Here is a 23,411-nt window from a genome sequence, read left to right as displayed (position 1 = left end):
TGTCTGCGATTCCCCAGCGCCTCGCCAGCAGCTCCGGAAAGGCCAAATCCCGGCTCCTGCCTGCCCTTCGCCCACGCCTGCCCCAGCCCAGCGAAGCACGGCTCCCCCCGCCACTTCTCGAGCAGTTTTTGGGACTGAACCGCACCATGCTCCCTTCTGAAGTGAAGCAGCAGGGACCTGAACCAGCCGTCCTGGGCTGGAGCGCAAAACTGACATCTCGGCGGTGTTTGTAAACTGGAAAAGGGGAGTAAAACCTTTGCTTTAGGTCACAGCACTCTGTTACTGTAATTCTGGTGTTTTGTTTTCACTATGAGAAGTGGTCAAGAAGCCGAGCTGTTATTAGCTTACATTTCCAAATGAAAAGTTACTTTGAACCAGGAGAATTAGAAAAGTGTTATTTTAGCAGTTTTGAGACCAGCTCCTCCTCCCTTTCCAAAGTGATTTCAGTTAGAAACACATACATCACCAAACCAAACTTCCCATAAACATGTGTTTTTGAGAGATTAATACTCTTTCCACTGATAAAACCATTTAAATGGGTTCCCGAGATTGGTTGTTTCAGGCTCTTATTCATATCACAGCAAGCCTGAACCAAGCCGAGCCCAGACCTGCCACAGAGGAACACTTTTCTTCTCCATTAGAAAGGAATTCACTGTCCAGACTCCATCTTTTCTGGGCCCTGTCTAAGCATCATTATCTGGGTTCAATTGAAGTGTAATTGGCAACATGTTTTTCTAGGATTACACTTCATTACGAACAGAGCGGGGGCCCCCGAAACCCACTTCTCCTGTAATCGGATCCGTTCTCCAGCCTGTGCTCCTGGAGAGCCGTTTATAATCGACCCCAGGGAGCCCAGGGGGGGATTGTGAGGGGCATCTGAACCCCCCCAGATGCAGCAGAGACCCCTCAGGGCCCGGTTCAGTGGAGACGACAGGGAGGGATTAAACGGGCTTAGCTGCCTGAGGGGAGCTGGATTTTGGGAGAGTCACCCGTGTCCCACAGGAGGGAGCAGCCAGACCTCCCCCACGGCAGGCAAGGGGAGCTGGGGTGCAGAAATGGGGGTTCAGCCCCTCCTGGCCTCTCCCTGGGCGTCTTTGCAGCCAATTCCCACAGTACAGTGACCCCGAGAGCGGAGCCGCAAGCAGTGGGTGACCAACCTCTGCTTTGCTCTTCCCTGGAGAGCTCCCGGCTCTGCCACAGCCAAGCCAGGGAATTATCAGAGGAAATCTCTCCCCAAGCCCTGAATTAACAGCGCTGGCCCCGTGCTCGGGGCTGTTTCCCCTGTGGAATCACAGCAAGCATTGCTGCCGTGCCTGTCCCCGTCCCTGGGACCCCCGTGAGACCCTCAGGGACTGAGGAGCCGGTGAGAGCTGTCCCCTGCTCGGGCTGGCTGTGCCTCTCCGCGGTGGGAACTGTTTCCAGAGGATGGGTGTCACGAGGACGGGGCTAAGCCATCCATCACACCCAGCACTAATTGGCTACCCTGCTTCAGAGGCCAAGGAATAAGTGAGCTGCAAAGATTGATGTCCCTTCCCTGCAGCAGGAAAAACTCTCCGGGCCAGGACTGAGGGTGGATCCCTGCCAGGGACCTGGGATTGCCTTGGTTTGCCTGTGCCAGGCCTGTCCTGGGGATGAAGGGCTCCAGACTAAGTGTCCCTGGAGGGGTGATGATCAGCCCAGCCACCAACCCCCCCCCTCGCAGGCTGGGACCACGCTGCTCCCTCCCCTCCCGCCTTCCCAGCTCTGGGAAACGTCCCAGGAGAGCGGCCAGCTGTGAAAAGCTGCAGCAGCTGGAATGTGGGAGGGAGGGCAAGGCTTCTGGAAAGCCAGAGGCAGCCGAGGAGCAGGACTTATCTGTTACCTCCCCGTGAACTGACACCTCTGGTTTAACCCCGTGCATGCCTGGAATGCCCTGTCCTCACATCTTCAGTCAGCATCACCTCCTAACCTCAGGTCCCACCGCCGCCTGCCAGAGCCACAGCTGTAATTTCCCAAGCAGAGGCCTCACAGGGATGCTGGACAGGATTCCTGGCTGTGTGTGGACAGGCCGCCTCGCTCTGTGGGCTAAGCAGATCCATCAGAGGCAGGAGAACCAGGCAGGGCTTTCAGGAGGTGATTTGGGATGAAAGCGTGGAGGGATGAATACGGTATCACCTCCGTGCTTTGTCAGATCTGGAGCAGGGCCAGGAGAGGATTGTTTGCCGTGGCTCTGCTCCAAGCCAGAGGCACCACAATTGCAAACTCCCCCCCACTTCCCCGGCCCACGCAATCCAGAGCCCGCCCAGCCGACTGCTACGGGCAGTCCAGGGGAGGGAAAAACAACATTTTCCCACAAACCCGTGGCCTCACCCTTCCCCAGGCAGGGACAGGGCAGATCCTGGAGCTGAAATTCGGCGCTGCCCTCACCACCCTGGCAGGGTTGTCTGTGTCCTCACACCTACTGCCCCACGGCGGGTCTGGGAATGGGGCTGAGCCCTGCAAATCCCATGGGATTGGGATCCACGAGGCTGCACCTGCCACAGCTGGGACACCCTGGAGCTGCTGCTGTCCCCTTGAGCCTGTGCCACTCTGTGTCACCAGGCCAGTGGGGTTGAGGGACAGCAAGGGTCAGGATCACCATCCTGCTCTGGAATCAGCAGAACATCCTGATGGTTCAGCACCAGACACCACCAGCGGGTTAGGCCCTTGACGTGCCTCAGTTTCCCCATCATGGTGTTGCTGCTGCCCTGGGCGCTCACTTGACAGAGAAACCACAACGAGTGATAATTAATATTGCACCAAACCTGCCAAGAGACAGGGTCACTGCTTGTCCAGGAGCCACCTGTGGCCACACAGAGTGGACAAAAGACTTGTTGCCACTGGTCACTGGGCTGCTCCTCTGGTATTTTGTGTGCAGAGAGGGTGATGGGGACCAGGTGAGGGTGGTGAGGACAAGATGAGGGTGGTGGGGACAAGGTGAGGGTGATGGGGACAAGGCGAGGGTGATGGGGACAAGGTGAGGGTGGTGGGGACAAGGTGAGGGTGATGGGGACAAGGTGAGGGTGGTGGGGACAAGGCGAGGGTGATGGGGACAAGGTGAGGGTGGTGGGGACAAGGTGAGGGTGGTGGGGACAAGGTGAGCTGCAGTGGCACAGGATGGCCCGCATGACCACTGCAGCCCTGGGTTCCTTGGCTCTCGCTCTCAGGGATGGGATGAGCCGGCCTTGGAGGTGCCAGCTCCCACCTCTGGCCTCTGGAAAGCCTTGGATGGCCTCAGGGCTGCACCCGTGCTAGGAAACAAGAGGAGCTGGGATGGGAAAACCCGTGGCTGGTGAGGCAAGGTCCTGGCCTTCCCCCGGGGCCAGTCCCCAGGGCTCCGGGGAACACAATGCCTTTGTTTGGGACTTGGCCTGCGCAAGGAGCCCTTCCCTCGCTCAGCCCCAAAACACCAACCCTTCAAAAGGCCTGTCCTCCCCCTCCCCTTCCCCCAGCAATGCTAATGTGCCAGGCCTCTTCTCATGAACCCTGGGAGAGATCGGGCTGGTAGACGGTTTCACCACTTGTTAAATGTGTGTTTAGCGATCTTGTGAGTAGACAAGAACAAATACAAACAAGCCGGGCTGGAGAGCCCCTGCCCCTCCGCCCTGCCTGGAACGCACCAGCCCCAAAGCCTTTCTTCTCTAACCACTTCAAACTTTCATTTCTTCTGAAGCCACAACAAGGCACACTTTGTAAAGCAAATGAGTAAACAGCAACTTTCAGCTTAAAAGGAAAACAAGGGGGAGGGACTGTTTTTAATTACTGGATTTTAAAAAGGGCTTTATTCTGTTAATTGCTTTCTGTTGTAAAATGTTCTCCTGCGCACAGCCCCGGTTCTAGCTGCGTTGCTGCTGGCCAGATGGCACCGCAGAGGCAACGACAGCATGTGCCTGAGCTGCTTGGGTACACAAGCGCCTTTAACATTCACAGGCATCACCCCCGAGCCCTCCCAGCCTCCTGGAAGTGACACGAGGCACCGAGACTCGCTCAGACGCGGCCGGTGGTTTGGCACGTCCAACCCACCCTCCGTCACTTCCAAAGCATCGGCACGCACGGAAAAAGCCTCCGCAGCGTTTCCCAAAAGGGGCTAATTGCTGCCGATTGCCTCGGCTGCGGAGTGTCACCTCCCCACCGGCCTGTGGATGTTCGTGCGAGGTGCTGAGCTCAGCCTGGTCCCACTCTCCGCAGGGGCAGGGTGACGGAGCTGCGGGGTCTGGCGCGCGTGGAGGCATGTGGGGCTCTCCGTGCGCTGCCGCCGTGCCGAGCGGATTCCAACTGCAGCCCCGATGGTCGCAACCAGCTTGGGAGACACCCCGAGCCCGCGGAAACGGAGGGAATAAAAACAGGGAGCTGCGGGGTGCGAGAGAGGGAATGCCACCAGTGAGGATGTCACTGCGCTGGGGACAGATGGCACGGGGAAGGGGCAGGGAGAGGTGGCAGCGGAGGCTCTTCTCCAATTGGATCGGCCCCAGGAGGGGAAGAGTGAGGGGAGGAAATGGAGCAGAGACCGCCTTGGGCTCCTGGCACGTGGAGATCCTGAAGGCCTCGCTGCAGCCTGGGTGCTGCCGGGGTTTCCACAAGGCCCTGGGTGCCTCAGAGGGGGCCCAGGCAGTGCAGGGGGAGAGGGGGAGAGGTTTGTTCCCAATGTGGAGCTCACAGGAGCACACACTCCTTCCTCCCTTGCCGCCCTCCGGGAGGGAGCACAGACATGTCTGGGGAAACAGGGACGAGGAGGGGAAGGGATCATCCCCTGGCCCTTCCAGCACAGAGGAGGGGAAGTGCTCATCCAAAGCCACCAGCCCTCTGCCGCAGAGGCCCCAGGGTCAGGGATCACGAAGAGTTCAGGGCAGAAGCGAAGCTGCAGCGCTCGGGCTGGCCCGGGGGGAAGCCGCTCCGCTCCCTCCGGCACTTCGAGCTCCTGGCTTTGCCTCCTGGCCTGGCCTCTCCCCACTCAAAGCGTCCCCCACCACCACACGCTGCTGTTTTCCATGCTGGTGCTTCCCACAGAGTCATTAAAGTCGGGAAAGACCCTTAAAATCGAGTCTAACCATTAACCCAGCACCGCTGTGCTCTCCACTAAACCATGTCCCCCAAACACATCCACGTGTTTTTGGAACACCTCCAGGGATGGTGATTCCAGCTCATTCCAATGCCTGACCACCCTTTCAGTGAAGATTATTATTTTTCCTAATATCCAACCTAAACTTCCCCTGGCACAACCTGATGCTATTTCCTCTCACCCCGTCCCCTGGGAGAGTCAGGGGACCCCCCTTTTCTCCAGGCTGAGCCCCTTTCCCAGCTCCTCCTCATCCGACTTCTGCTCCGTCGAAGCTGCTTCGATCAGGAAATCTCCTCCCAAAAAATAACCAACAAACCCAGGAGAGAGCGGCGGCAGCCAGAGGTGTTTCGGAACCCGCTGTGCCCGCGGCACCAGGCAGCTTTTCCTGCCTTTCCCCGCGCCCACCGCGGCGGGTTCGGCTCCTGCCAGCAGCCAGCAGCTGCTGCCGAATGCTCACTTTCTCTAATTGAATAGCAGGAAGCTCAGCCTCGTTCCTTCGCCTTCCAGGCTGTCAGCTGGAACAATCGCCCACCTGTGGCACCACCCCGGGGATATAAATAAGGAACAAAACACAATGGCTGCCCGAGGAATGGTTGGCGTTCCCAGCAGATCTGCCGATACCGCGCAGGGGAGAGGTGTCTGTGCCCCGGCCGGACACACGGACAGCGCCGGGAGCGCCTTCCCCGCAGGATGGGATGCTCATGGCACACGGGGAGGAGCGGCCGGCGAGCGTGTGGGGAAGCTCTGCAAGGACTCGGGTGACAAATGCCATGCCCAGGTGGCTGCCAGGCGCTCTGCCGGGGTTGACCAGTGCTCCCATCCCGAGCTGGGATTGTCCGGCAGCTGCCCCGTGTCTCCAGGACAGAGTCCGGCGTGCGCTGGTGGCTCCCTCGCCTCCTTTTCCCCCCGTTCCTCCGAGCGCTGCCAGAGCGGCTGCGAAGCCAAGAGGCGGCGGGAGCTCCTTCCTGGAGCTGCGCCTCCCTCGCCGCCACCCAAGGCGCTTCCCCGCCACCTCCGGCACTCGCATCATCAGTTCACAGCCGGGCCCCTGCTCCCGCCGGGATGCTCCCGAGGCCGCGGCCGGCACAGCTGGGCTGGATCTGACAGCTCTGCGCAGCTGGAAGGAGCCCAGCTGAGGACGAGGATGGAGGGAGGTGCGGCACAGAGCCTCCGGGAGGGGGGAGAGGCAGTGGGAGCCACCAGCGCACGCACTCGCACAGGCCAACGCCGCTGCCACGAGAGGAAATTATTAATTTGCTGGGAATAAAGAGGGCAGCGAGTCAAAAACCGTCCTTCTCGCGATGTGCTGGAGGAAAGGCTCCCAGACTCCCCGGGAGCCCTCCCTGCCAGCAGGCCTGGCACACGGGCACCACGTCCCCACGGTGATGGAACAGGACCCATCCCATCCCAGGATGGAACATGGATTCACCCAGACAGGGGAGCTTTGCTCCCGGCGTGGGACTTGTGGCACCCTGACCCTGAGGTGCTCCCAAGCCCCTGGTACCACTCCAGGGGACGTGTCCCCCTCCCTGTCACCCTTTGCCACTCCCTGTGGTGACACTCACTGCGCTTCCCAGTTTGTTTTCCCGCTGCTGCCCTCCCTCCAGCTCCCAGAGTGGAGCCGGGGTATTCAGGGCTCGGCAGCCTGAATGAAGCCAGATCCCTGGACACATTCCTGTGGTTGTTGCTTTTTTTTTTTTTTTTGCCCTTTTTCTCTTTCTTCCCCCCCCCTCCTCTTTTCCCTCGCTTGGCACAAGCTAAAGGATTCAAAAGGAAGCCAGGCTTGGCAGACGCGGGGGGAGGAGGGAGTGGGGAGATGAAAGAAGGCCTCTCTCCAGCTTTCTCTTCCAGTTCCCACACTCAGCCGGCGCGGAGAGCTCCTAATGATTCCCAGCCGCACCTGGAGGAGGCCGGCGAGGAAGCAGGGCCTGTTTGTGCAGCCAGCAGGACGAGCCCCCGGTCACCCCACCCCTGCCACAAGGGGTGGCCCCACAGCCCCCCCCAACCAGGTCACCCTGGGTGACAAAGTGCCCGTGATGGCATTTGAGGACGTGTCTCCCACGCCCGAGGTGGCACTGAGGAAAATCTCTGCGTGTGCATCTTGGTGGGCTTCAAGGAGCTGCCCCTCCCCGTGGAGGTCAAACCCTGCACGGGGGTGGGTTGGGGACAGTCCGGGGGGCTCAGGTGGCCCCCGGGGCTGTGCTGAGGCAGAGCTGCCCGTTCACACGCCCCAAACACGCACCTGAAGGGAGGGAGCACCAGGTGGCCCCGTGGAAGGTGGTGATGCCACTTAGGGCACCAAGGAGGGGGACATCGGCCACCAGGTCACCTCCGGCGGCACCGCGCAGCCCTCCCCGCCCTCTCGTGGCACCTGCTCTGCACCACAGCTGTCCCTGTCCCTGTCCCCACGAGAAATGTTCCCTGGGGCAAACGCATCCCCATCAGGAATTCCAGCACGGACAACAGCATCCACCCGTGCTCCAGTTCCCACCAAAAGTCCGCGCAGGTCGGGGAAGCCAAGCTTCCCTCACAGTGCAGTGGGAGCCGGTTTTCCCTCATTTATCCTCCCTGGCATCCGCAGCTTCTCCAGACAACCGGTGCCAGGGCCTCACCACCCTCAGAGGGAAGGATTTCTTCCCAATATCCAATCTAAACCCACCTTCCTTCAGTTCAAACCCGTTCTCCTTCACCCCATCACTCCACGCCCTCGTCCAAATCCCTCTCCAGCCCCAGAAGATCCTGAGAGCCCCCCGTCCTGTGCTTTGCTCTCCTCCCAGGGGGGATTATGGCACAGCCCCATCCGGCACAGCGCTGCCAGCAAAGCTTTGAAGTGCAGCCCCGGTAACGGAGCCTTGGCTGCAGGAATGGGAAAACGCCAGGACAGGGAGATCTCCGCCTCCGTCGCTCGCAGCTTTGGGCACAACTGGGAAAACGAGGCCGTTTTTTTATAAAAGGGGAATCTCCAGGCAGGGAACAGGGTGGGTTTGCTCTGTGGTTCCAAGCTCTTTGCCCTCTCGTGTGTTGCTGCAGCCCAGGAGCCAAAGGGTTATTCCCACCAGCGTGGGTGGAAGCTCACCCCCGCAGAGACATCCCTTAAGGACCAACACCAAGGGCCAGCCACGATTCCCAGCCAGGGCTGGACAATTCCCAGTTCTGGCGAGGTGGAAGGTGGGGCGAGGTGGAAGGTGGGTGCACATACCCCACTGACTCCTCCTGGAGAGGGGCCAGGCCCTAAACCCAAACCTTCTGGAGCATCTCCCGAGGAGCTGGCCCAGCACGGAGCTGCCTCTTGGCAGCGGGAGGCTCCGGCTGCCTCCGCCAGCCAGCGGCTCCACACACACCCCGTTGAGTCACGGCTTCGTTGGTGGCCTCGGCGGCGCGGGGTGGCCCTGGGTGAGCTCAGGGGGGACCATTTTAGGCGCTGGTGACAGAGGTGTCAGCAGCCACCGGCTAAAAATAGCGGTGTCGAAGGGACGAGATGGCCGGGGCTGCTCAAATCCTGGCACGGCCCCGCCGGCGCTGATAGCAAGTGGCCTTTGCTTGTTCTGCTGCCGCCAGGTCCCCTTATCTGTCCTTCCAGCTCCGGGTGTTTCTGTCACCCTGTCACCAGCTCCCCTGCCCTGACATTTTATCCCCCTGGGATGGCTGCAGGTTCCTGCTCGGGATGTAAAGCTAAACGCGCTGCAGAGGAGTTCCCACCTGGGCCACAGGACAGACATGAATTTGCAGGATCTGCAGGGGTTCCACTGCACTCCAGAGCACTCCCGGGCTTCTGCTTTCCCTCCCTAAGGAGCTGGAATCATCCTCCATTCCCTCTGGATCACTCGTCAGTTTTGGACTCACCATCCTAGGAAGTCTCCAAAGCCAGGCTGGACGGGGCTTGGAGCACCCTGGGATAGTGGGAGGTGTCCCTGCACATGGCAGGGGGTGACACTGGATGAGCTTTAAGGTCCCTTCCGACCCAAACCAGTCTGGGATTCTGTGATTCTGTCACAGCCACGGGGAAACTGAGGCAGGGAGATGTCACAACTTGCCTGGAGCACCCAAAGGACCAGGAGAGCAGAGTCCTCGCTCTGCCCGACCTCCCTGCCACGTTCATCAGGGGTGTCCCACTCTCTCAAGTCACCCCACAACTTCTGGGGGTTAAATCCTGGATTCCTCATGAAAAGCAGCTCCTGCTATTCAGGGCCGCGATTACCTCGGGAACATCTGTGCTGACAATTGCTGAGTGGCAGCATAATTCCCACCAGCTCTGCCTCCGCCTCCTCCTCCTCCACGGGCTTTATTTCAAAGCACGCTCCCTGCAAAGCCCTGCCATGCCTGATGAAGGGGAAAAAAAAAAGAAAAAAAAGCTTGGAAAAGAGGCAGCAGAATCAAAACCTCAGGCTTGCAGCAAAGCCGAGCCAGGCATCCCAAATCCACCTGCACAAACCTCCCCCTGCCCCTGCCTGATCTCAGCGTCAACCCTCCCAGTCAAGGGCTGGTTGTTTGGGGTTGTCCTCGCAGCTTTTGGCTTCGCCGTGGACACCCCGACCTCCCACGACGGGATGGACGCACCTGGATTTTCCCTGGTGTATCACAGGCTGGAATCTGGGCTGGAATTTGCTTTTTTTTTAATTTTTTTTTTTCCCCTCCCTCCAAGCATCTGGTGGAAGAACGCAGCAGGATCAGGGATGGGGCTGAGGGGGAAAGCATTCCAGCAAAGCAGGAGCTGCTCTGCTGAGGGCCATCCATCCCTTAAAATGAAGACCCGTAGCAGGGACGCTGCCCTGGGGCCTACGGACATTCCTTGGCTATATTTGGTGATGGATGGAGAATTTGTTGCTTCCCCTCAAGTCCATCTGTTCCCCTCATCGGCAGGGAGGAGCCGGCGCCAGAGCTGCAGTGTCGCTGCTCGGATGGAGCCGGTACTTCAGCAGCCATAAATCTCCTCTGCTGAGCTTGTGCTGCCTCCCACCTGTTGGCTGGGAGAAGATCGAGTTTGACAAAAGTCTCCTGCCGAGCTGTATTTTTATCCAGGGCTTCATCACGAGCCCAGGTGCCCCACAAAAGCCGCTCACGAAGCGGAGGGAGGTGGTTGTGTCACAGCGCATCCCACCCCTGGAATCCCACCTCTCCCACGGGTCTGCAGTCCCGAAGTGGGAGCTTTAATCACATTTTCTGGATTCCCTTAAACCCCCAAACCCCTTTTTCCTTCTTGTCATCCACACCCCGTCACCATAAAACCTGGGAGGTCCCAAGCGGGGAGCTCAGACCCCGCACCAGGCAGCCAAAAACTCATTGTGAGAACAGCGGGAGCTGGGGCTGGGACCAACACGGTTTATTTGTGGAAAAACACCCCGAGGGATCCCATTAACATGGCAAAAAAACCCCAAAAACCCAAAAAAAACCCCATCGGAGGACGATGAAGTGAAATCCACAGCAACAACACACAGCAGGAAAAGTCCAGTTGTCAGCCAGGACGGCAGGAGAGGCAGAACCCTGCGGGAGAAGTGCCCATCCCAGGGGATGATCCCAGGGGATGAGCCCAGGGACACTCCCCAGTCCAGGGGGACACGAGGGAAATACAACACAAGCAGCAAGTTCTTGTCTTCCAGTTGTAGTAATGGAAGAGCAAAAACAAAAACAAAACCAACCCGAGAACAGAGGAAGCCACGTGGACAAAAGCAAAAGCGGCAGCCGTGGTGGGAATGGAAAATCCTCCCTGCTCGGGAAGGATTTGGAGAGGTCTGGCTCACCTGGGGCCCATTTCCTGAGCCCCACAGCCCCCAGGGAGCCCCTGAGCTGCCCTGGCAGCAGGAGGACCCAATGCAGGGTCACAAAAACCCCGTCCCCAGCTTGCACCCAGCTCCCTGTGCACCTCAGGGCCTGGAGAGGCAGCAGGAAATCTGCTAAAATCCAGGGTTCTGCCCCAAAACCACAACCCATTGCTTCCCTGGGCATCCATCACCTCCTGCATCGCCTCTGGATCATGCCAAGGACTCATCCCCATGTCCCCAGTCCCCCTGGCACCCTCCCCTGACCCCCAGGGCTGGCTGACAATTCCATTCCTCCTGCAACATCCTCTCCCCTGCACAAGCCGGCCTTGGCCGGGCTTCCACGATCTTCAGGAAACACCTTGGAAATGTTTACTGGCTGCGCTCTCCCTTCTCCCAGCTGCCAAAAAAGGTCTCCCAAGATCCAGTTCAGATCCCAAAATCTTGGGTTCGCATTTAAAAAAAAAAGACGAGGCCTTCCTATAAACCTGAGCGCCGGCGGATGTGACACTCAGAGACTCGTTTCTCCCAAGATTTTTCGTTTGTTTGTTTGGATTTTTAGACCTTCCTCCGAGGCGTTTGTCACCCAGATGTGACAGTTAACAGTCTGCCAAAGAATTCTTTTTGGGTGGGGAAAAGTGCAATTTGCTTTTCGCCGCTAGAAGCAGGATTTAGTGCAATGAGAAAAATCTCCCGAGCCGCTGAAGGCATCTCCAGCTTGGTTATTTACATATTCCTCAGAGGGGTGATAACTCTAGCTCCAACCTCACCGTTTGAGCTGAGACTTCCCTGGAAAGAGGCAGACACACAGCTTGGAAAATTTCAGCCCTTGGAATTTGTAGAAAACTGTCTGATAATATTGAACATCCTTCCTGCTCAGCCGTGGGGTGTCGTGCAAAAAAAAAAAAAAAAAAAAAAAATTAGAGGAAAAGAAAAACCCACAAGGCAGAAATAATCTTTAAATTTTCCTCCCGAGAGTCTCCTTTGGGACGGGGCTTTGAGCAGAAATGTCAGTGTGATTTTCACACCGGTTTCTCTCCCATTGATTTCCCATCCTGTTTTTTAATCAGAGATTTGGTTCTCTCACAGCATCGCTAACAGAAGCGTCTATTTTAGGAAACACCAGAGGTTTTAAGAAGCTGAGGAGAAAAAGATTATCAACTCATATGGGCTCAGCCTAGAAAGGGAGGAAAAAAAAAAATCCTTTAATTGAAATCCCCAGGCTGAAATTCTCTGCAGATTTACCTAAATGGACTTCAAATGATGCCCCTAATAGATCAGGGCCTGCTTTTAACTTAATTCAAGCCCTGGGCATGCGTCTGCAGCCCTTGGACAAGCTGGGCTTTGGATGCTCACTGAGATTATTAGTTTTAAGTGCTAAATCATGCAAGTGTGAAACCCAAATGTAAAAACCTGGGCCAACAATACACCAGCCCAAAGCTCCAAGCAGGAAACAGGATTTTTTTTTTTTTTTTTTAACACATTAAGTATTTGTTTCTATTTTTCCAAACTCAAGCTGGCAAAATCTTGGTGAAAGGACAGACATTGAGTATTTTCTGGTTGGGGGGGCAACAACTGGGGCTGTGAAGGAACAATATCACAGTTTAATTCCGGTTAAAAGGGACAAAATTTAGTTTCAAAGCTGCTTGGAAGGTTTTTCGGGTGCTCCCAGCTTCCCAGTTCAAACAGTTCAGCCTAAACATCTGCCTGGGAAAGCCAGAAGGCTTTGGGAGTCACTGAGGGGGGGTTTAAATAAATAGGTTAAACCTGCCTGGCACAAAGATTCCGCACAAGGCAGAATTCCCATCCTCGAGGGAATTTGCCCGAAGCGAGCGCAGAGCGCACGGACGGGCTGGGAAAACATCTCCTGGCACAGAGGAGCCTCCAGCCCCACGAGGAACAGGGACAACGCCACAACACCCCGACACCAACAGAGGCACCAGGGAAACTCCCCCTGCCCCCGCCTTGGGGTGGGGATGGACTCCCATTCCCAGAACAAACATCCCCTGCACGAGCACGGGATGAGGTCCATGCCAGAGGGGTGGGGGAGGCTGTGGGATCACCCCCAACCCCGTTATTTGCTGTTGGGGCTCTGCTGCTTGTCCTGCTTCTTGTGCTTCTGGGCCACGCCGTAGGGGACGTGAGCGGCCACGGCGCCCATCTCCTGCGCTCCCTCCACGTGGAACATCTGGTCGTCGAAGAAGATGTGGGGCCTGATCTTCCTGAGCAGAGGACCCTTGGGAGCCCCGGCCAGGAACAGAGCCTCGTCCGTCTCCAGGCCCCAGCTGCGCAGAGTCTTTAGGGCCCGGGCTCCCGAGCTGGCCGCGCTCCGCGCCGTCACCAGGTACGTGCGGATGGGACACTCCAGCCTCAGCCCCTTGGAGTAGAACTTCTTCTGCAGCTTGCCCAGAGCCTCCAGGAAGCCCTTCAGGGGGCCCTGGTGGGGTGAGAAGAAACCTGTCACCCTTCCAGTCGCCACCTCGCTGTCACCATCCCTTCACCTTGTGAGCCACACACCCCAAAAATGACCCCAAAGCCGTCCCCCGGGCCAGCAGCTCCTACCCCACCTCGCCCCTCACCCTGGCTTGATCCCATGAGGGGCTGCGTCTCTCCCAGAGCCTTCTCCTGCCTTCAGCCCAGCTCTACCTGTGCCAGGGGCTTGTTCTCGTGAGCCTTCTCGTGCTCAAAGAACATGTCCAGCCCGTGAGCCTTCACGATCTGCTCCGACTCGTCCGAGAAGAGCACGGCGTCCCCGTCGAACGCCACCCGCAGCTGCTTCTCCGACACCTCCAGGTCCCTGCTGGGGCTGAAGATGGTGGCTGCAGCGATCCCTGAGGGCGAGGCAAGAGGTGGCAGTCATCCAAGGATCCGTCCTCGTGGGGCAGAGCGAAAACGCGACGGGGCTGGGAGCGAAAGGCCGCGAGGGGAAACGCGCCCGGGGAGCACCTGCAGCTTGGGCCCCCCCGAGAGCTCCCACGGCAAAAACAAACCCCCAGATGACAAAACAGCCTTTGCATACGAGAGTTAAGGAGAGGGAAAAAACACCGCCTTCGCCTCGGGAGAGCCGCGGAGCTGCAGGAAAGGCTCATTTCTATGGAAACTGGAGGCTCTTTGGAGCATCAGGTGATGCGGGGCAAGGCAAACCTTGAGTGAGTGTCGGCTTAGGGATGTGGATATTGGAGTTTTCCTTCCTGGGATCAACCCCCTGAGGGCTCCAGGCTCCCCCCGCTGCCCCCCCTGAGCTGGACCCCAGACTCACCCTCTTCAATGGCCCCACTCACTTTCTCGGCGTCGGAGGAGAGGTAGAGGTTGGTGTGATAGGCCTTGAGGTAACAGATGGGGCTGTTCCCTCCCGTCATGCAGAACCTCTCAATGAACAGATCTGAGGGCAGGAGGGACCCTGGGGTGAGCCTGGCTGCCCCCCAAACCCAGCATTGCTGCTGGAAGGACCGGGGTTAATTTTGGTTCTGCGGGGCCAGCAGCCAGAGCCCCTCCCCACCAGCCAGTTCCTGCCCAACACCCAGAAAATCTGGGAGAAAATCTGGGAGAAAATCTGGGAGAAAATCTGGGAGAAAATCTGGGAGAAAATGGGAGAAAACATCTCCTTTTCTTGGTGCCGGGCAATGACAGCACCCAAAAGCCACCAAAGGGCAGCTCTGTCCCCAATCTCACCGTAGTGGTTGATGCTGTTGATCAAGCGAACCCCAACCTGGGCGTGGTTGTTGGTCATGAGGACGATGTCGAAGAGCTCCTCGCTGTCGGGGTAGAGCTCACGGAGCTGAGCGTTCACTGCCTCCAGAGCCTGCAGCACCCCGGGGAGAGGGGTGGGTGTCAGCCAGGCCCCCCCAGGCGCGGCCCTGACCTCCCCTCCCACCCAGCAAAACACTCCTGGTCACCAAATCCACAAATCTGACCAGCCCCAGTTGATGTCCTGACCTCCTTCCCATCAACAAAACACTCCTGGTCACCAAATCCACAAGTCTGGCCAGCCTCAGCTGATGTCCTGACCTCCTTCCCATCAACAAAACTCTCCTGGTCACCAAATCCACAAGTCTGGCCAGCCCCAGGTGTGGTCCTCACCCCTTCCCATCAACAAAACACTCCTGGTCACCAAATCCACAAATCTGGCCAGCTCCAGTTGATGTCCTGACCTCCTTCCCATCAACAAAACACTCCTGGTCACCAAATCCACAAGTCTGGCCAGCTCCAGCTGATGTCCTGACCTCCTTCCCATCAACAAAACACTCCTGGTCACCAAATCCACAAATCTGGCCAGCCCCAGCTGATGTCCTGACCTCCTTCCCATCAAAAAAACACTCCTGGTCACCAAAGTCTCCACCTCAACTACACCCCAAGCCAAGCTGACATCGGCTGGGAAAAAATAGATTCGTTTTTGGGGGAGAAAAAAAATCCACCTAGCTGCTCTTCTGTTTTCAAACACAAAGGGTTTGGAGATATCAAATGAGGATAAGTTGGCTCCAAGTTACAGAAAAGTGTTTTTCAAGCAATCGGAAACAAGTCTGGCCCCACAGAGCTGGTTAATTTATTTATTCACTGGGAACGGGCTCCAGCACCCAAAGCTGCACTAACTGCTACAGGAGTTAGAAAATATTTTTTCAAATTTGAAGTGCCTCGCTTCAACACGTCAGGATTAGAAACTGGCCGACTCGAGAGCAAGGCTAAACTCAGCCAATTTACAAGAATAAATAAATAAATTGTAATAATAACCGTAATTTAAAAAAAAAAAAAGACTATTCCCTAAAGGGAAACTTTAGATGTGATCCAAGAAGAATGATTTGCTCAATTCTTGGGCTCAAGATGGAAAATCCAGCCCTGGAAGCAGCACATCACTTGCTGGGAGCTTCATCCGCCCTCTGTTTGCTCCGTGGCTCCATCCCTCCTGCCCCACTGCTCGTGTCCATCCTGGCCCCACATGACCCCTGCCCTCTCCCCAAAATTTTTGGGGAGCAGGGCGCCGTGGCCGCTCACCTTGACGAAGGGGAAGGCGGCCCCGGGCAGGAAGGGCTCGTTCTCGTGGTCCAGCTGGTATTTCACGTAGGCCTCCACGCCCTGCTCCGTGTAGATCTTCTGCTCCTCCTCCATGCGGAACAGCGCCCGCGAGGACACCGCGATGGTGATGGCGTTCTCGGGCTTGGGCTGTGCGGGCAGAGGGGGCAAATCAGGGAGGCAGCCCCCTGCTCCCAGCCTGGGCTGGCATCTGCTCACCCCCAGCACGACGGGCCACGAGGTGGGCGACAGCTCTGAAACGATCCGGGGAACAACGGAGCGGCTGCACGCCAGCGCTTCGACGGATGAAGCCCTGACGCTGCGTCCCCACACATTTGGGACACCTCAGATCCCACTGCCAAGCCCTCCCGCTGCAGACAGGCTCCCAGAAGCCGTGCAGACCCCAGGGGGAAGCGCTGGAGCCCATGCAGAAGGAATTTGCGTGGCTTTTCCCAGCACGCTCCCCCCCACCCCAGCCATGAAAGCGCCGCGCTCTGCGGCTGAGCCAGATCCGCATCCCGTGATGCCGTCCAGATGTGACACGCAGCCCGTGCCAGCTCAGCTCCCACAAACACTTGATACAGTTATTGTGGGTGGAAACATGACAAACAGGTGGTGCAAGCAACGATTTATGAGTCATTGTTATTAACGTCGGAGGGCTCGGTCCAAAACCCGAATCCCAAACCTCCTCCAGCTGAAGCCGACGAGGCGCCTCCAGAGGGACTTGGCAGGGACAGAGGGGACAGGGGGAAAGTCAAGCTCATCCTGACCCCCGGCCGTCCTCCCTGTCTCCCCTTGCAGGGCAGGGAGGGTGTTAATCCCCATCACTCACTCGCAAGCACAAAAATAACTTAATTACCCACGGCCAGTGAGAAATCCTGGCTGCCAGGACAGCGAGTCCTACAGAGGGACAGGGAGCCCTGTCCCCTACAGAGGAGTCCAGCCAGCAGGACAGGGCTTGGGGGGATCTCTGAGAAATCCTGGGGCTGTCAGCACTGCGGGAACACCTCACCCCCTGCTCCTCTGTGACTTCCAGGATCCCCTGTTATGCCGTGTTATCCACGAGTAATCCTCTGGCAGTGCCATTTGCCCAGGGTGGAGGCCGCCTCCTCCAGCTGCTCCGCACACCCAGCTGCTCCAAAGTTCAAGCTCCCACCGTGCCCAGGGCTGAACTCTCCAGGAGCAGCAGCCTGGCAAGGCCGAGGTGGCCCATCCACACCGGGGTTCGCTCCCCGCAGGGCTGGGCTCGCTCTGCTCCCAGCCGCACCCAAGGGTGAGTCAGTGGGAGCCTCCAGAGGCAATTCCCAGCACCAGCCCCGCTGCAGGTCCGTCCCAGGCGCCTCTCCAAAGGCTGCGTCCGTCCCCAAAATCCCCTAAATCCCCAGCAAAGCGATGAAACAGCGGGCGATTAGGACGAGACCCAGATTAGCTCGGGCTGAGAAGATCACTGCTGCCACAGGGATCCCTTTCCCCACAGCATTTCCTGGGGAATCAGATCCCGTGGGGAAGTGGCTCTTTTAGGAAAGCAAGGGAACAACCCCCAGGACAGGCAGGACCTGGATCCACGACACCAGCACCGCTCCAGGTGAAGCACAGCCAGGTCCCCAAGGAGTGTCAGCAATTAACTGGTCACGGGCCAAGCCTTGGCACTTCAGCTCATTAATTAATAACTCTGGTGTCATGGGCCATTTATCAGCTGAAAATATTAATAACTCTGAAAGGTCTTGGGGCATCCGGCCATTAGCTGGAGTCCTGCTGCTCCATCCTGCTGCCGAGTCCCTGCAGCGCCGGGTACAAGGAAACCTTCCAGGTGTTTGCTCCCTGATCCTGGACCGGGGTCAGCCCTGGAAGGAGGTTCCCAGGAGAGAAAACAGGTCAGCAGCCCAGATGTCACAGCACCGAGGCGTGTTCAAGGGGGTGAGAAGGATGTTTGGGGCCACAAGCCAAGCCCAGAGGGAATTTCCATCTCCCTCTTCCCCCTGGCACACACCTTGGGCACCTTGCGCAACAGCCCCGGCTGCTCAAGGTCCCTTCCCCGCCTCTGAAAGGCACCAACCCCTCCGGGAGGTTCATTTAAGAGGCAATAAACGCAGCAATAAAAATAACCCTCAGCTCCAGGCCCGACTGTGCCCCAGCGTGGGCTGCTGGAGCCCCAGGTGCCTGCGGGCAGGGAGCCTCTGGGAATGGGACCTGCCGGATCCTGCCGAGGAAAATTTGCACCTTTTGTGGAGCACTCGGGGGCAGGAAAGTCTCACCCGGGTGCTGAGGCAGCTCCCAGCCCCGGCTGGGCTGGAAGAGCCCTGCTGTTCTCTGGGAAACGCTGACATTTGGAAAACGAGGCGATTCTGCGCTGCAAGGAGGGATCTGCATTTTGACATTTCTTTCAAGTGGAGGTTTCATTTGGAAGCGTTCCCTCCTCAAGGTTGTTTGGATGCCTCTCCGTCCCCATTAGTGCTGCAGATGGTCATTACGACGTTCAAAAAATGAGCTTTAGAAAGCCTCGGGAACCACAGCACCTCAAATCCTCCGTCCGAGTGCTGCAAACAAGCCACCCGAGCCCGCTTTTCCCCAGAAATTGTCATGTTTCAAGGCAAACACTCTCCTTTTGTGCATGGGAGGGGTCCCACTCCCAGTCCTGGCCCCACAGCCCCCATCCCACCACAGCCTCCTGCTCTGGAGCCCTGGAGGGTTTGGGCTGAATCACAAACTCTGTTTTGCCCTCAGAGAAGCACCCAAGGTCAGCCAAGGTCAGTGAAAGCTCATCCAACACAAGTCCAGGCTCTGCTCGGCCGAATCCGACTGAATTTGCTGCCTGGGGATTCATGGTGAGCTCCTCTCCCTCCCCACGGGAAGGTCAGGTCCAGCCCCCTCCCGAACCTCGAGCAGGAGGTTAATGACGGGTCTAAGAGGAGTATGAACAGGGTGGGGGAAGGTCCCACCCCAATCCTGGGCCCATCCCAGGGGTCAGCCAAACAGGAGGGACAACCAGGGACATGTCCCGACAGCCCAGCCCTCTGAAGAGGAACATCAGCCCTTGGCACAGCTCCAGGAGGTCCACGCGGTCCAAACCTCACCTCAGAAGTGTAAAAAGACCTTTCCAGCAGGCTCCAGCTCCTCTAAGTGCAAACCCCATCCCGGACCCCAAACCCCGCAGTTTTGGGGCAAAGGTGTGTTTCAGGAGTGACTGGGAACAGCCCGAGTTTCTCCCTGCGGATCCAACAGCTGGCAGCCTTTAAATGGCTGCTCTAATCGGATGTAAACCCTAAGCAGCCCCCCAAAGGATTAGAGGCAGACATTTGGAAATCCCACAGGGACGTGCAGTGGGACAACCCAACCACAGGTGCCCGCAGTGCCACCAACCCCAGGAGCTTCACTGCCACCCCTGGAGGCCACCACCGGCTGCAGCCACAGTGGGGACCTCATTCTGCACCCCTTGATCCTTTTGGGCTGCCTGGGGCTGGACCCAACTCCATCCTAAAACCCTGTGGGAATTCTGGCAGCCCCGGGCACTTCCCTGGATTGCTGCAGAGGATCAAATCCTTGCGATTAATTCAATATTCGGAGGTGGATTTTGGTCACAGAAAAGGAAGGGTTTGCTCCAGGGCCAAGCATTGTCCCCACTCCAGCTACAGCATCCCAAAAATCAGGCACAAGGAACGGGTGGGTCCCAAAGGGGACGAGCAGGGTGCCCAGAGGAAGGGAGCCGGCAGAAAACCAGCTCCCACTGACCCCACCCGGCGTCACCAGACAGGCTGGGGGACATTTCCAGCATTGCTGAAGGGTGACAGGTCTCATCGCTGACCTCCCTGGCAGGAGCTGGAGCAGCCTGGGAAGAGCTCGGACCGCTGCAAAGCAGGAATGTCCCACTAACCCATTCTCCAGCCAAAAACCCATCCCCAAAATCCCCCTTTTCTCCTGTCGCCTCACAGCTCTCTCCTGCTCCTGCCTGGCCAGGACAGACAGACCCAGCACCCCCAAGGGCGCAGACAGACGACACCAAACCCCATTTCCTCAGGGAGCACCACGAGCCCCCTGCTCGGGATCGGATTAAAGTTCAGGGCGGTGGCCAGGGTGGTTTGGAGATTTCCAGGAACATTATTTATACTGCAGAAAAGCGCCTTGCAACCATCCATCACGGGCTGGCAGCTGCCTGGCTGGGTGAGGGCAGCTGAGCTGGCTGCCGGCAGGCACAGGGCCCCCAGCCTGCCCCACAAGAGGGGCACAGCTCCTGGTGTCATCCCCAGCCCCACAAGAGGGGCACAGCCCCTGGTGTCACCCCCAGCCCCACGGAGAGCGGTGGCACAGCCCCTGGTGTCACCCCCAGCCCCACAGAGAGCGGTGGCACAGCCCCTGGTGTCACCCCCAGCCCCACGGAGAGCGGTGGCACAGCCCCTGGTGTCACCCCCAGCCCCACAGAGAGCGGTGGCACAGCCCCTGGTGTCACCCCCAGCCCCACAGAGAGCGGTGGCACAGCCCCTGGTGTCACCCCCAGCCCCACGGAGAGCGGTGGCACAGCCCCTGGTGTCACCCCCAGCCCCACAGAGAGCGGTGGAAGCACATGGCTGCCCCCGTGCCTCAGTTTCCCCAGTGGTACAGCAGGGATGGGTCAGCAGCGAGGAGAGGAAGAGGAGGAGCCCGGGCCGACATCCATGAGCGAAGCATGGCATGAAAGACAAGTGGCTGCATCCCGCCACCGAGCCCCGCTGTCCCTCCCCTCTGCCAAGGGCACAGGCGGCAGCAGCGTGAGCTGGCAGCGGGTGCAGGCCCGGGGGTGGCGGCAGGGAAAGCACAAGGGCTGCCCCAAGTGAGGGCCTGGACCTGTCCCCCGGTGGAGCGGTGACACACAGAGCTTTGCCAGCTGTCGCCCGGTCCCTCGCCGCGGGCAGCGCCCCTGCCAGAGCTCAGGTTTGGGGGGTGCCACAGCCCCGAGGGTGGCCGTGGCTGTGTCCGGGGGGCTCAGAGGCTGCAGGGCAGGGCCAGCCCGGCCCGGGCACAGCCCCCAGCCCTGCCGGGCTGCCAGCCCCGCTCTCCCGCTGCTATTCCGGGATACTTCCACTTCCAGGCGCTTCCCGTGTTTCAAGGCGGCAGGCTCAGGCCCCGTTAGATAACACAGGCTTCTCCCGGTAATCTCCCAGAGCGGGCGAGCCTGGCAGGGACAGCTACACCCCGGTGACAGCTCCTGGGCTGTCCCCCGGGCCTGGCAGCTCTTGGGGCATCGGGCCACTCTGCAAGGACACCTCAGCCCAGCGGGGAGCCAGGAGCACCACGGGGACCCCCAGGAACCCACAGAGACCCCAGGGAACCAAGGGTAACCCAGGGATGCCATGAAGGAGCGGGTGAGGGAGCCAGGGCATCCCCAAGGACCTGGACGGAGGCAAAGGGGTCAAAGAAACACCAGAAGACATCACGAGGGGATCCCACGGAGCCTGGAGGAGACAGGGAACACGGAGAGACTCAGGCGGGGACCCCAAAACACGTGGAGGAAATGGGGGACCAGGAGAGACCCCAGAGAGGCTGGAGGAGATGGGGCACCCACAAACACCCGGGGCGGGGGGTGTTCCATGGGGGAATCCAGAGAGGATGAGACACCCAGGAGAACCTTGCAGGAGATGGGAGAACCTGCAGAGCCCCGGGGCACCCGCAGGAGATGGGGCGAGGGCTGCGTCCCCCCGCGGCGGGGAGCGCTGAGCGGCTCCTCGGGGGCTTCTCACCGATTTGGGCTTCTTCTTGGGGGCGAGGTTGTCGTAGAAAGCCTTGGCTTCATCCCAGGGTCGCCCCGGAGCTCCGGCGGGGCCCGGCGGCTCCATAGCGCGGCGGCTCCGGGGCACCGGCGGCTCCGGGGCACCGGCGGCTCCGGTCCGTGCGCGGCCGCCGCTCCGCGCGTCCCGGGAGCTCCCGGAGCCGGGGCCGGCCCGGCGGAACGAGCTTTATAAGGCATCCCATGAAGCTCCGGGGTTTCAGTCCACCGGGACACGGATTAACCTCTTCGGGACCGAGGGCTCCTCGCCGCCGCCGCCGCGCTCCCCCCGGCGATACCGGGGAGCTGCGGGGGATCGAGGAGAGAGTCCCGGCTCCGGGGCAGAGCCAGCGCCGGGGGCAGCGAGAGCCCGGGAGAGAGGGGAACGGGGCCGGGGACAAAGGTGGCATCAGCCGAGCCCCGGGAGGACGCGGGGCACCGCTGGGGGACACCTGCTCGTCCCAAGTCGAAGGTCTCTGGGGTTTGGCCATCCTTGAGAGCGCGGGGAGGGGCACGGGGGTGGCCAGAGCTGGGAGCTGGAGAGGATGGAGCAGCCAGGGCGGTGGCAGCAGGGAGCGGTGGGACCCCGCTCCGTGCCGGGGTGACCTGTGCTGGGTGTTAATTAAGGCTCTCCACTCCCAGGAGCGCTGGTGGGAGCAGCCACAGAGCTGCGCATTCGGCTCAGGCTAAAATCTCCACCACGACCAGCAGACCCCTCCACCAGAAGCCCTTGGAGAGCAGGGGGTGCATCCCAGAGACCAAAACCCAGGAGCCAGGAAGGGGCAAGGGATGGAGGATCTCACCTGGAACAGGGCAGCTCCTGCGGGGAGGTCACAGAACAGGGTTTTACCCAAATCCCTGTGCTCCAGCTAAAGGAAAACCCTCCAAGGTGACACCCTCGGGGACCCCCATGTCCCTGTCCCAGAGATCAATCCAACACCACCCCACTTGCACAGAGCCGAGCCAGGGGAAGCTGTGTGCTGGTGAGAAGAGCTGGCTCTGTTTGGAATCCCAAACCCTTTGGGGCTTCAACATCCTTTCAGCCTCCCAGACTTCCTTTCCCCAGGGCCTTTGCAGCTCCCTGCCAGGAAACACCTGAGCTTCCTTTGGGGTGGCCCCCAGGGAAGCAGGAGCTTGGAGGGCCCCAGGAGCACCAGGCTATTCTTGGGAGTTCTCTCTTGAGCTTTTGAGTCTCTGCCCTTTGAGGCAGCAGCCCTGGCACATCCCCAGCTCCCACAGGGTGGGACAACCTGCCCCGTGTTCCCTCTTTCCCCGGGCCCTGCTGAGCTGCGAATTCACACGCGCGCTCCTGGAGAGCGCAGCGGCCACAGCCGAGGTGCAGAGCTCTCCCATCAGCAGCACTCCTAAAAATACACTCCCTGCCGTGCTTTTGGCAGCCTCCCATCGCCGTGCTCCCGGGGCTGGCTGCTGCAGGACACACCAGAGGCCGGGGAATTGCGGGATCCGGGTGGGATGGGGTGAGCCGGGAGCCAGCGCTGCTGCCCAACAGCCAGCGCTGCCGGATTGATTATTGAGGAGGATTAAAATTTGGTGAGAGCTCTCCTTAGCAACAGTCACTGTCTGTGCAGGCTGCTGAGGGAGAAGAAAGGCCAGAGGAAAATCTGTGCGGGGAAGATGGGGGTGGAGAAAAGAAGGACAAAGATGCACCCAAGAGCAGGTCCCAGCTGCTGACAGATGGAGCCCAGGACAAAGCCACCAACCCCAAGGGAAGAGCACAGCCAGGAGCCAGCTCCTGGTTGACAAATGAAACCCATTTCCAGGGAGGTTTGGGGTCTGGGCCTCCCCACCCCAAAAGTGACTTTTCCCTTCCCCA

The 23,411-nt window shown here is 59.1% G+C and overlaps 1 protein-coding gene across 1 annotated transcript; it reads right to left on the bottom strand.

Moving 5' to 3' along the window:
* Nucleotides 1-11,096: 11,096 nt before the first annotated feature.
* Nucleotides 11,097-21,657, bottom strand: NT5C1A (5'-nucleotidase, cytosolic IA). The gene is made up of 6 exons (XM_066204513.1): nucleotides 21,552-21,657; nucleotides 15,823-15,990; nucleotides 14,506-14,635; nucleotides 14,093-14,215; nucleotides 13,480-13,664; nucleotides 11,097-13,270 (listed from the first exon to the last, which is right to left on the bottom strand). Exons 1-6 carry the CDS (start codon nucleotides 21,645-21,647, stop codon nucleotides 12,908-12,910), a joined length of 1,065 nt encoding a protein of 354 aa, XP_066060610.1. The 5' UTR covers nucleotides 21,648-21,657; the 3' UTR covers nucleotides 11,097-12,907.
* Nucleotides 21,658-23,411: the final 1,754 nt, after the last annotated feature.

The sequence above is a fragment of the Chamaea fasciata genome, unplaced genomic scaffold, assembly GCF_029207755.1.
Source record: "Chamaea fasciata isolate MVZ Bird 193981 ecotype frontalis unplaced genomic scaffold, bChaFas1.0.hap1 SCAF_26, whole genome shotgun sequence".
Classification (NCBI taxonomy): domain Eukaryota; kingdom Metazoa; phylum Chordata; class Aves; order Passeriformes; family Sylviidae; genus Chamaea; species Chamaea fasciata.
This window is presented reverse-complemented; position numbering and strand designations above follow the sequence as displayed.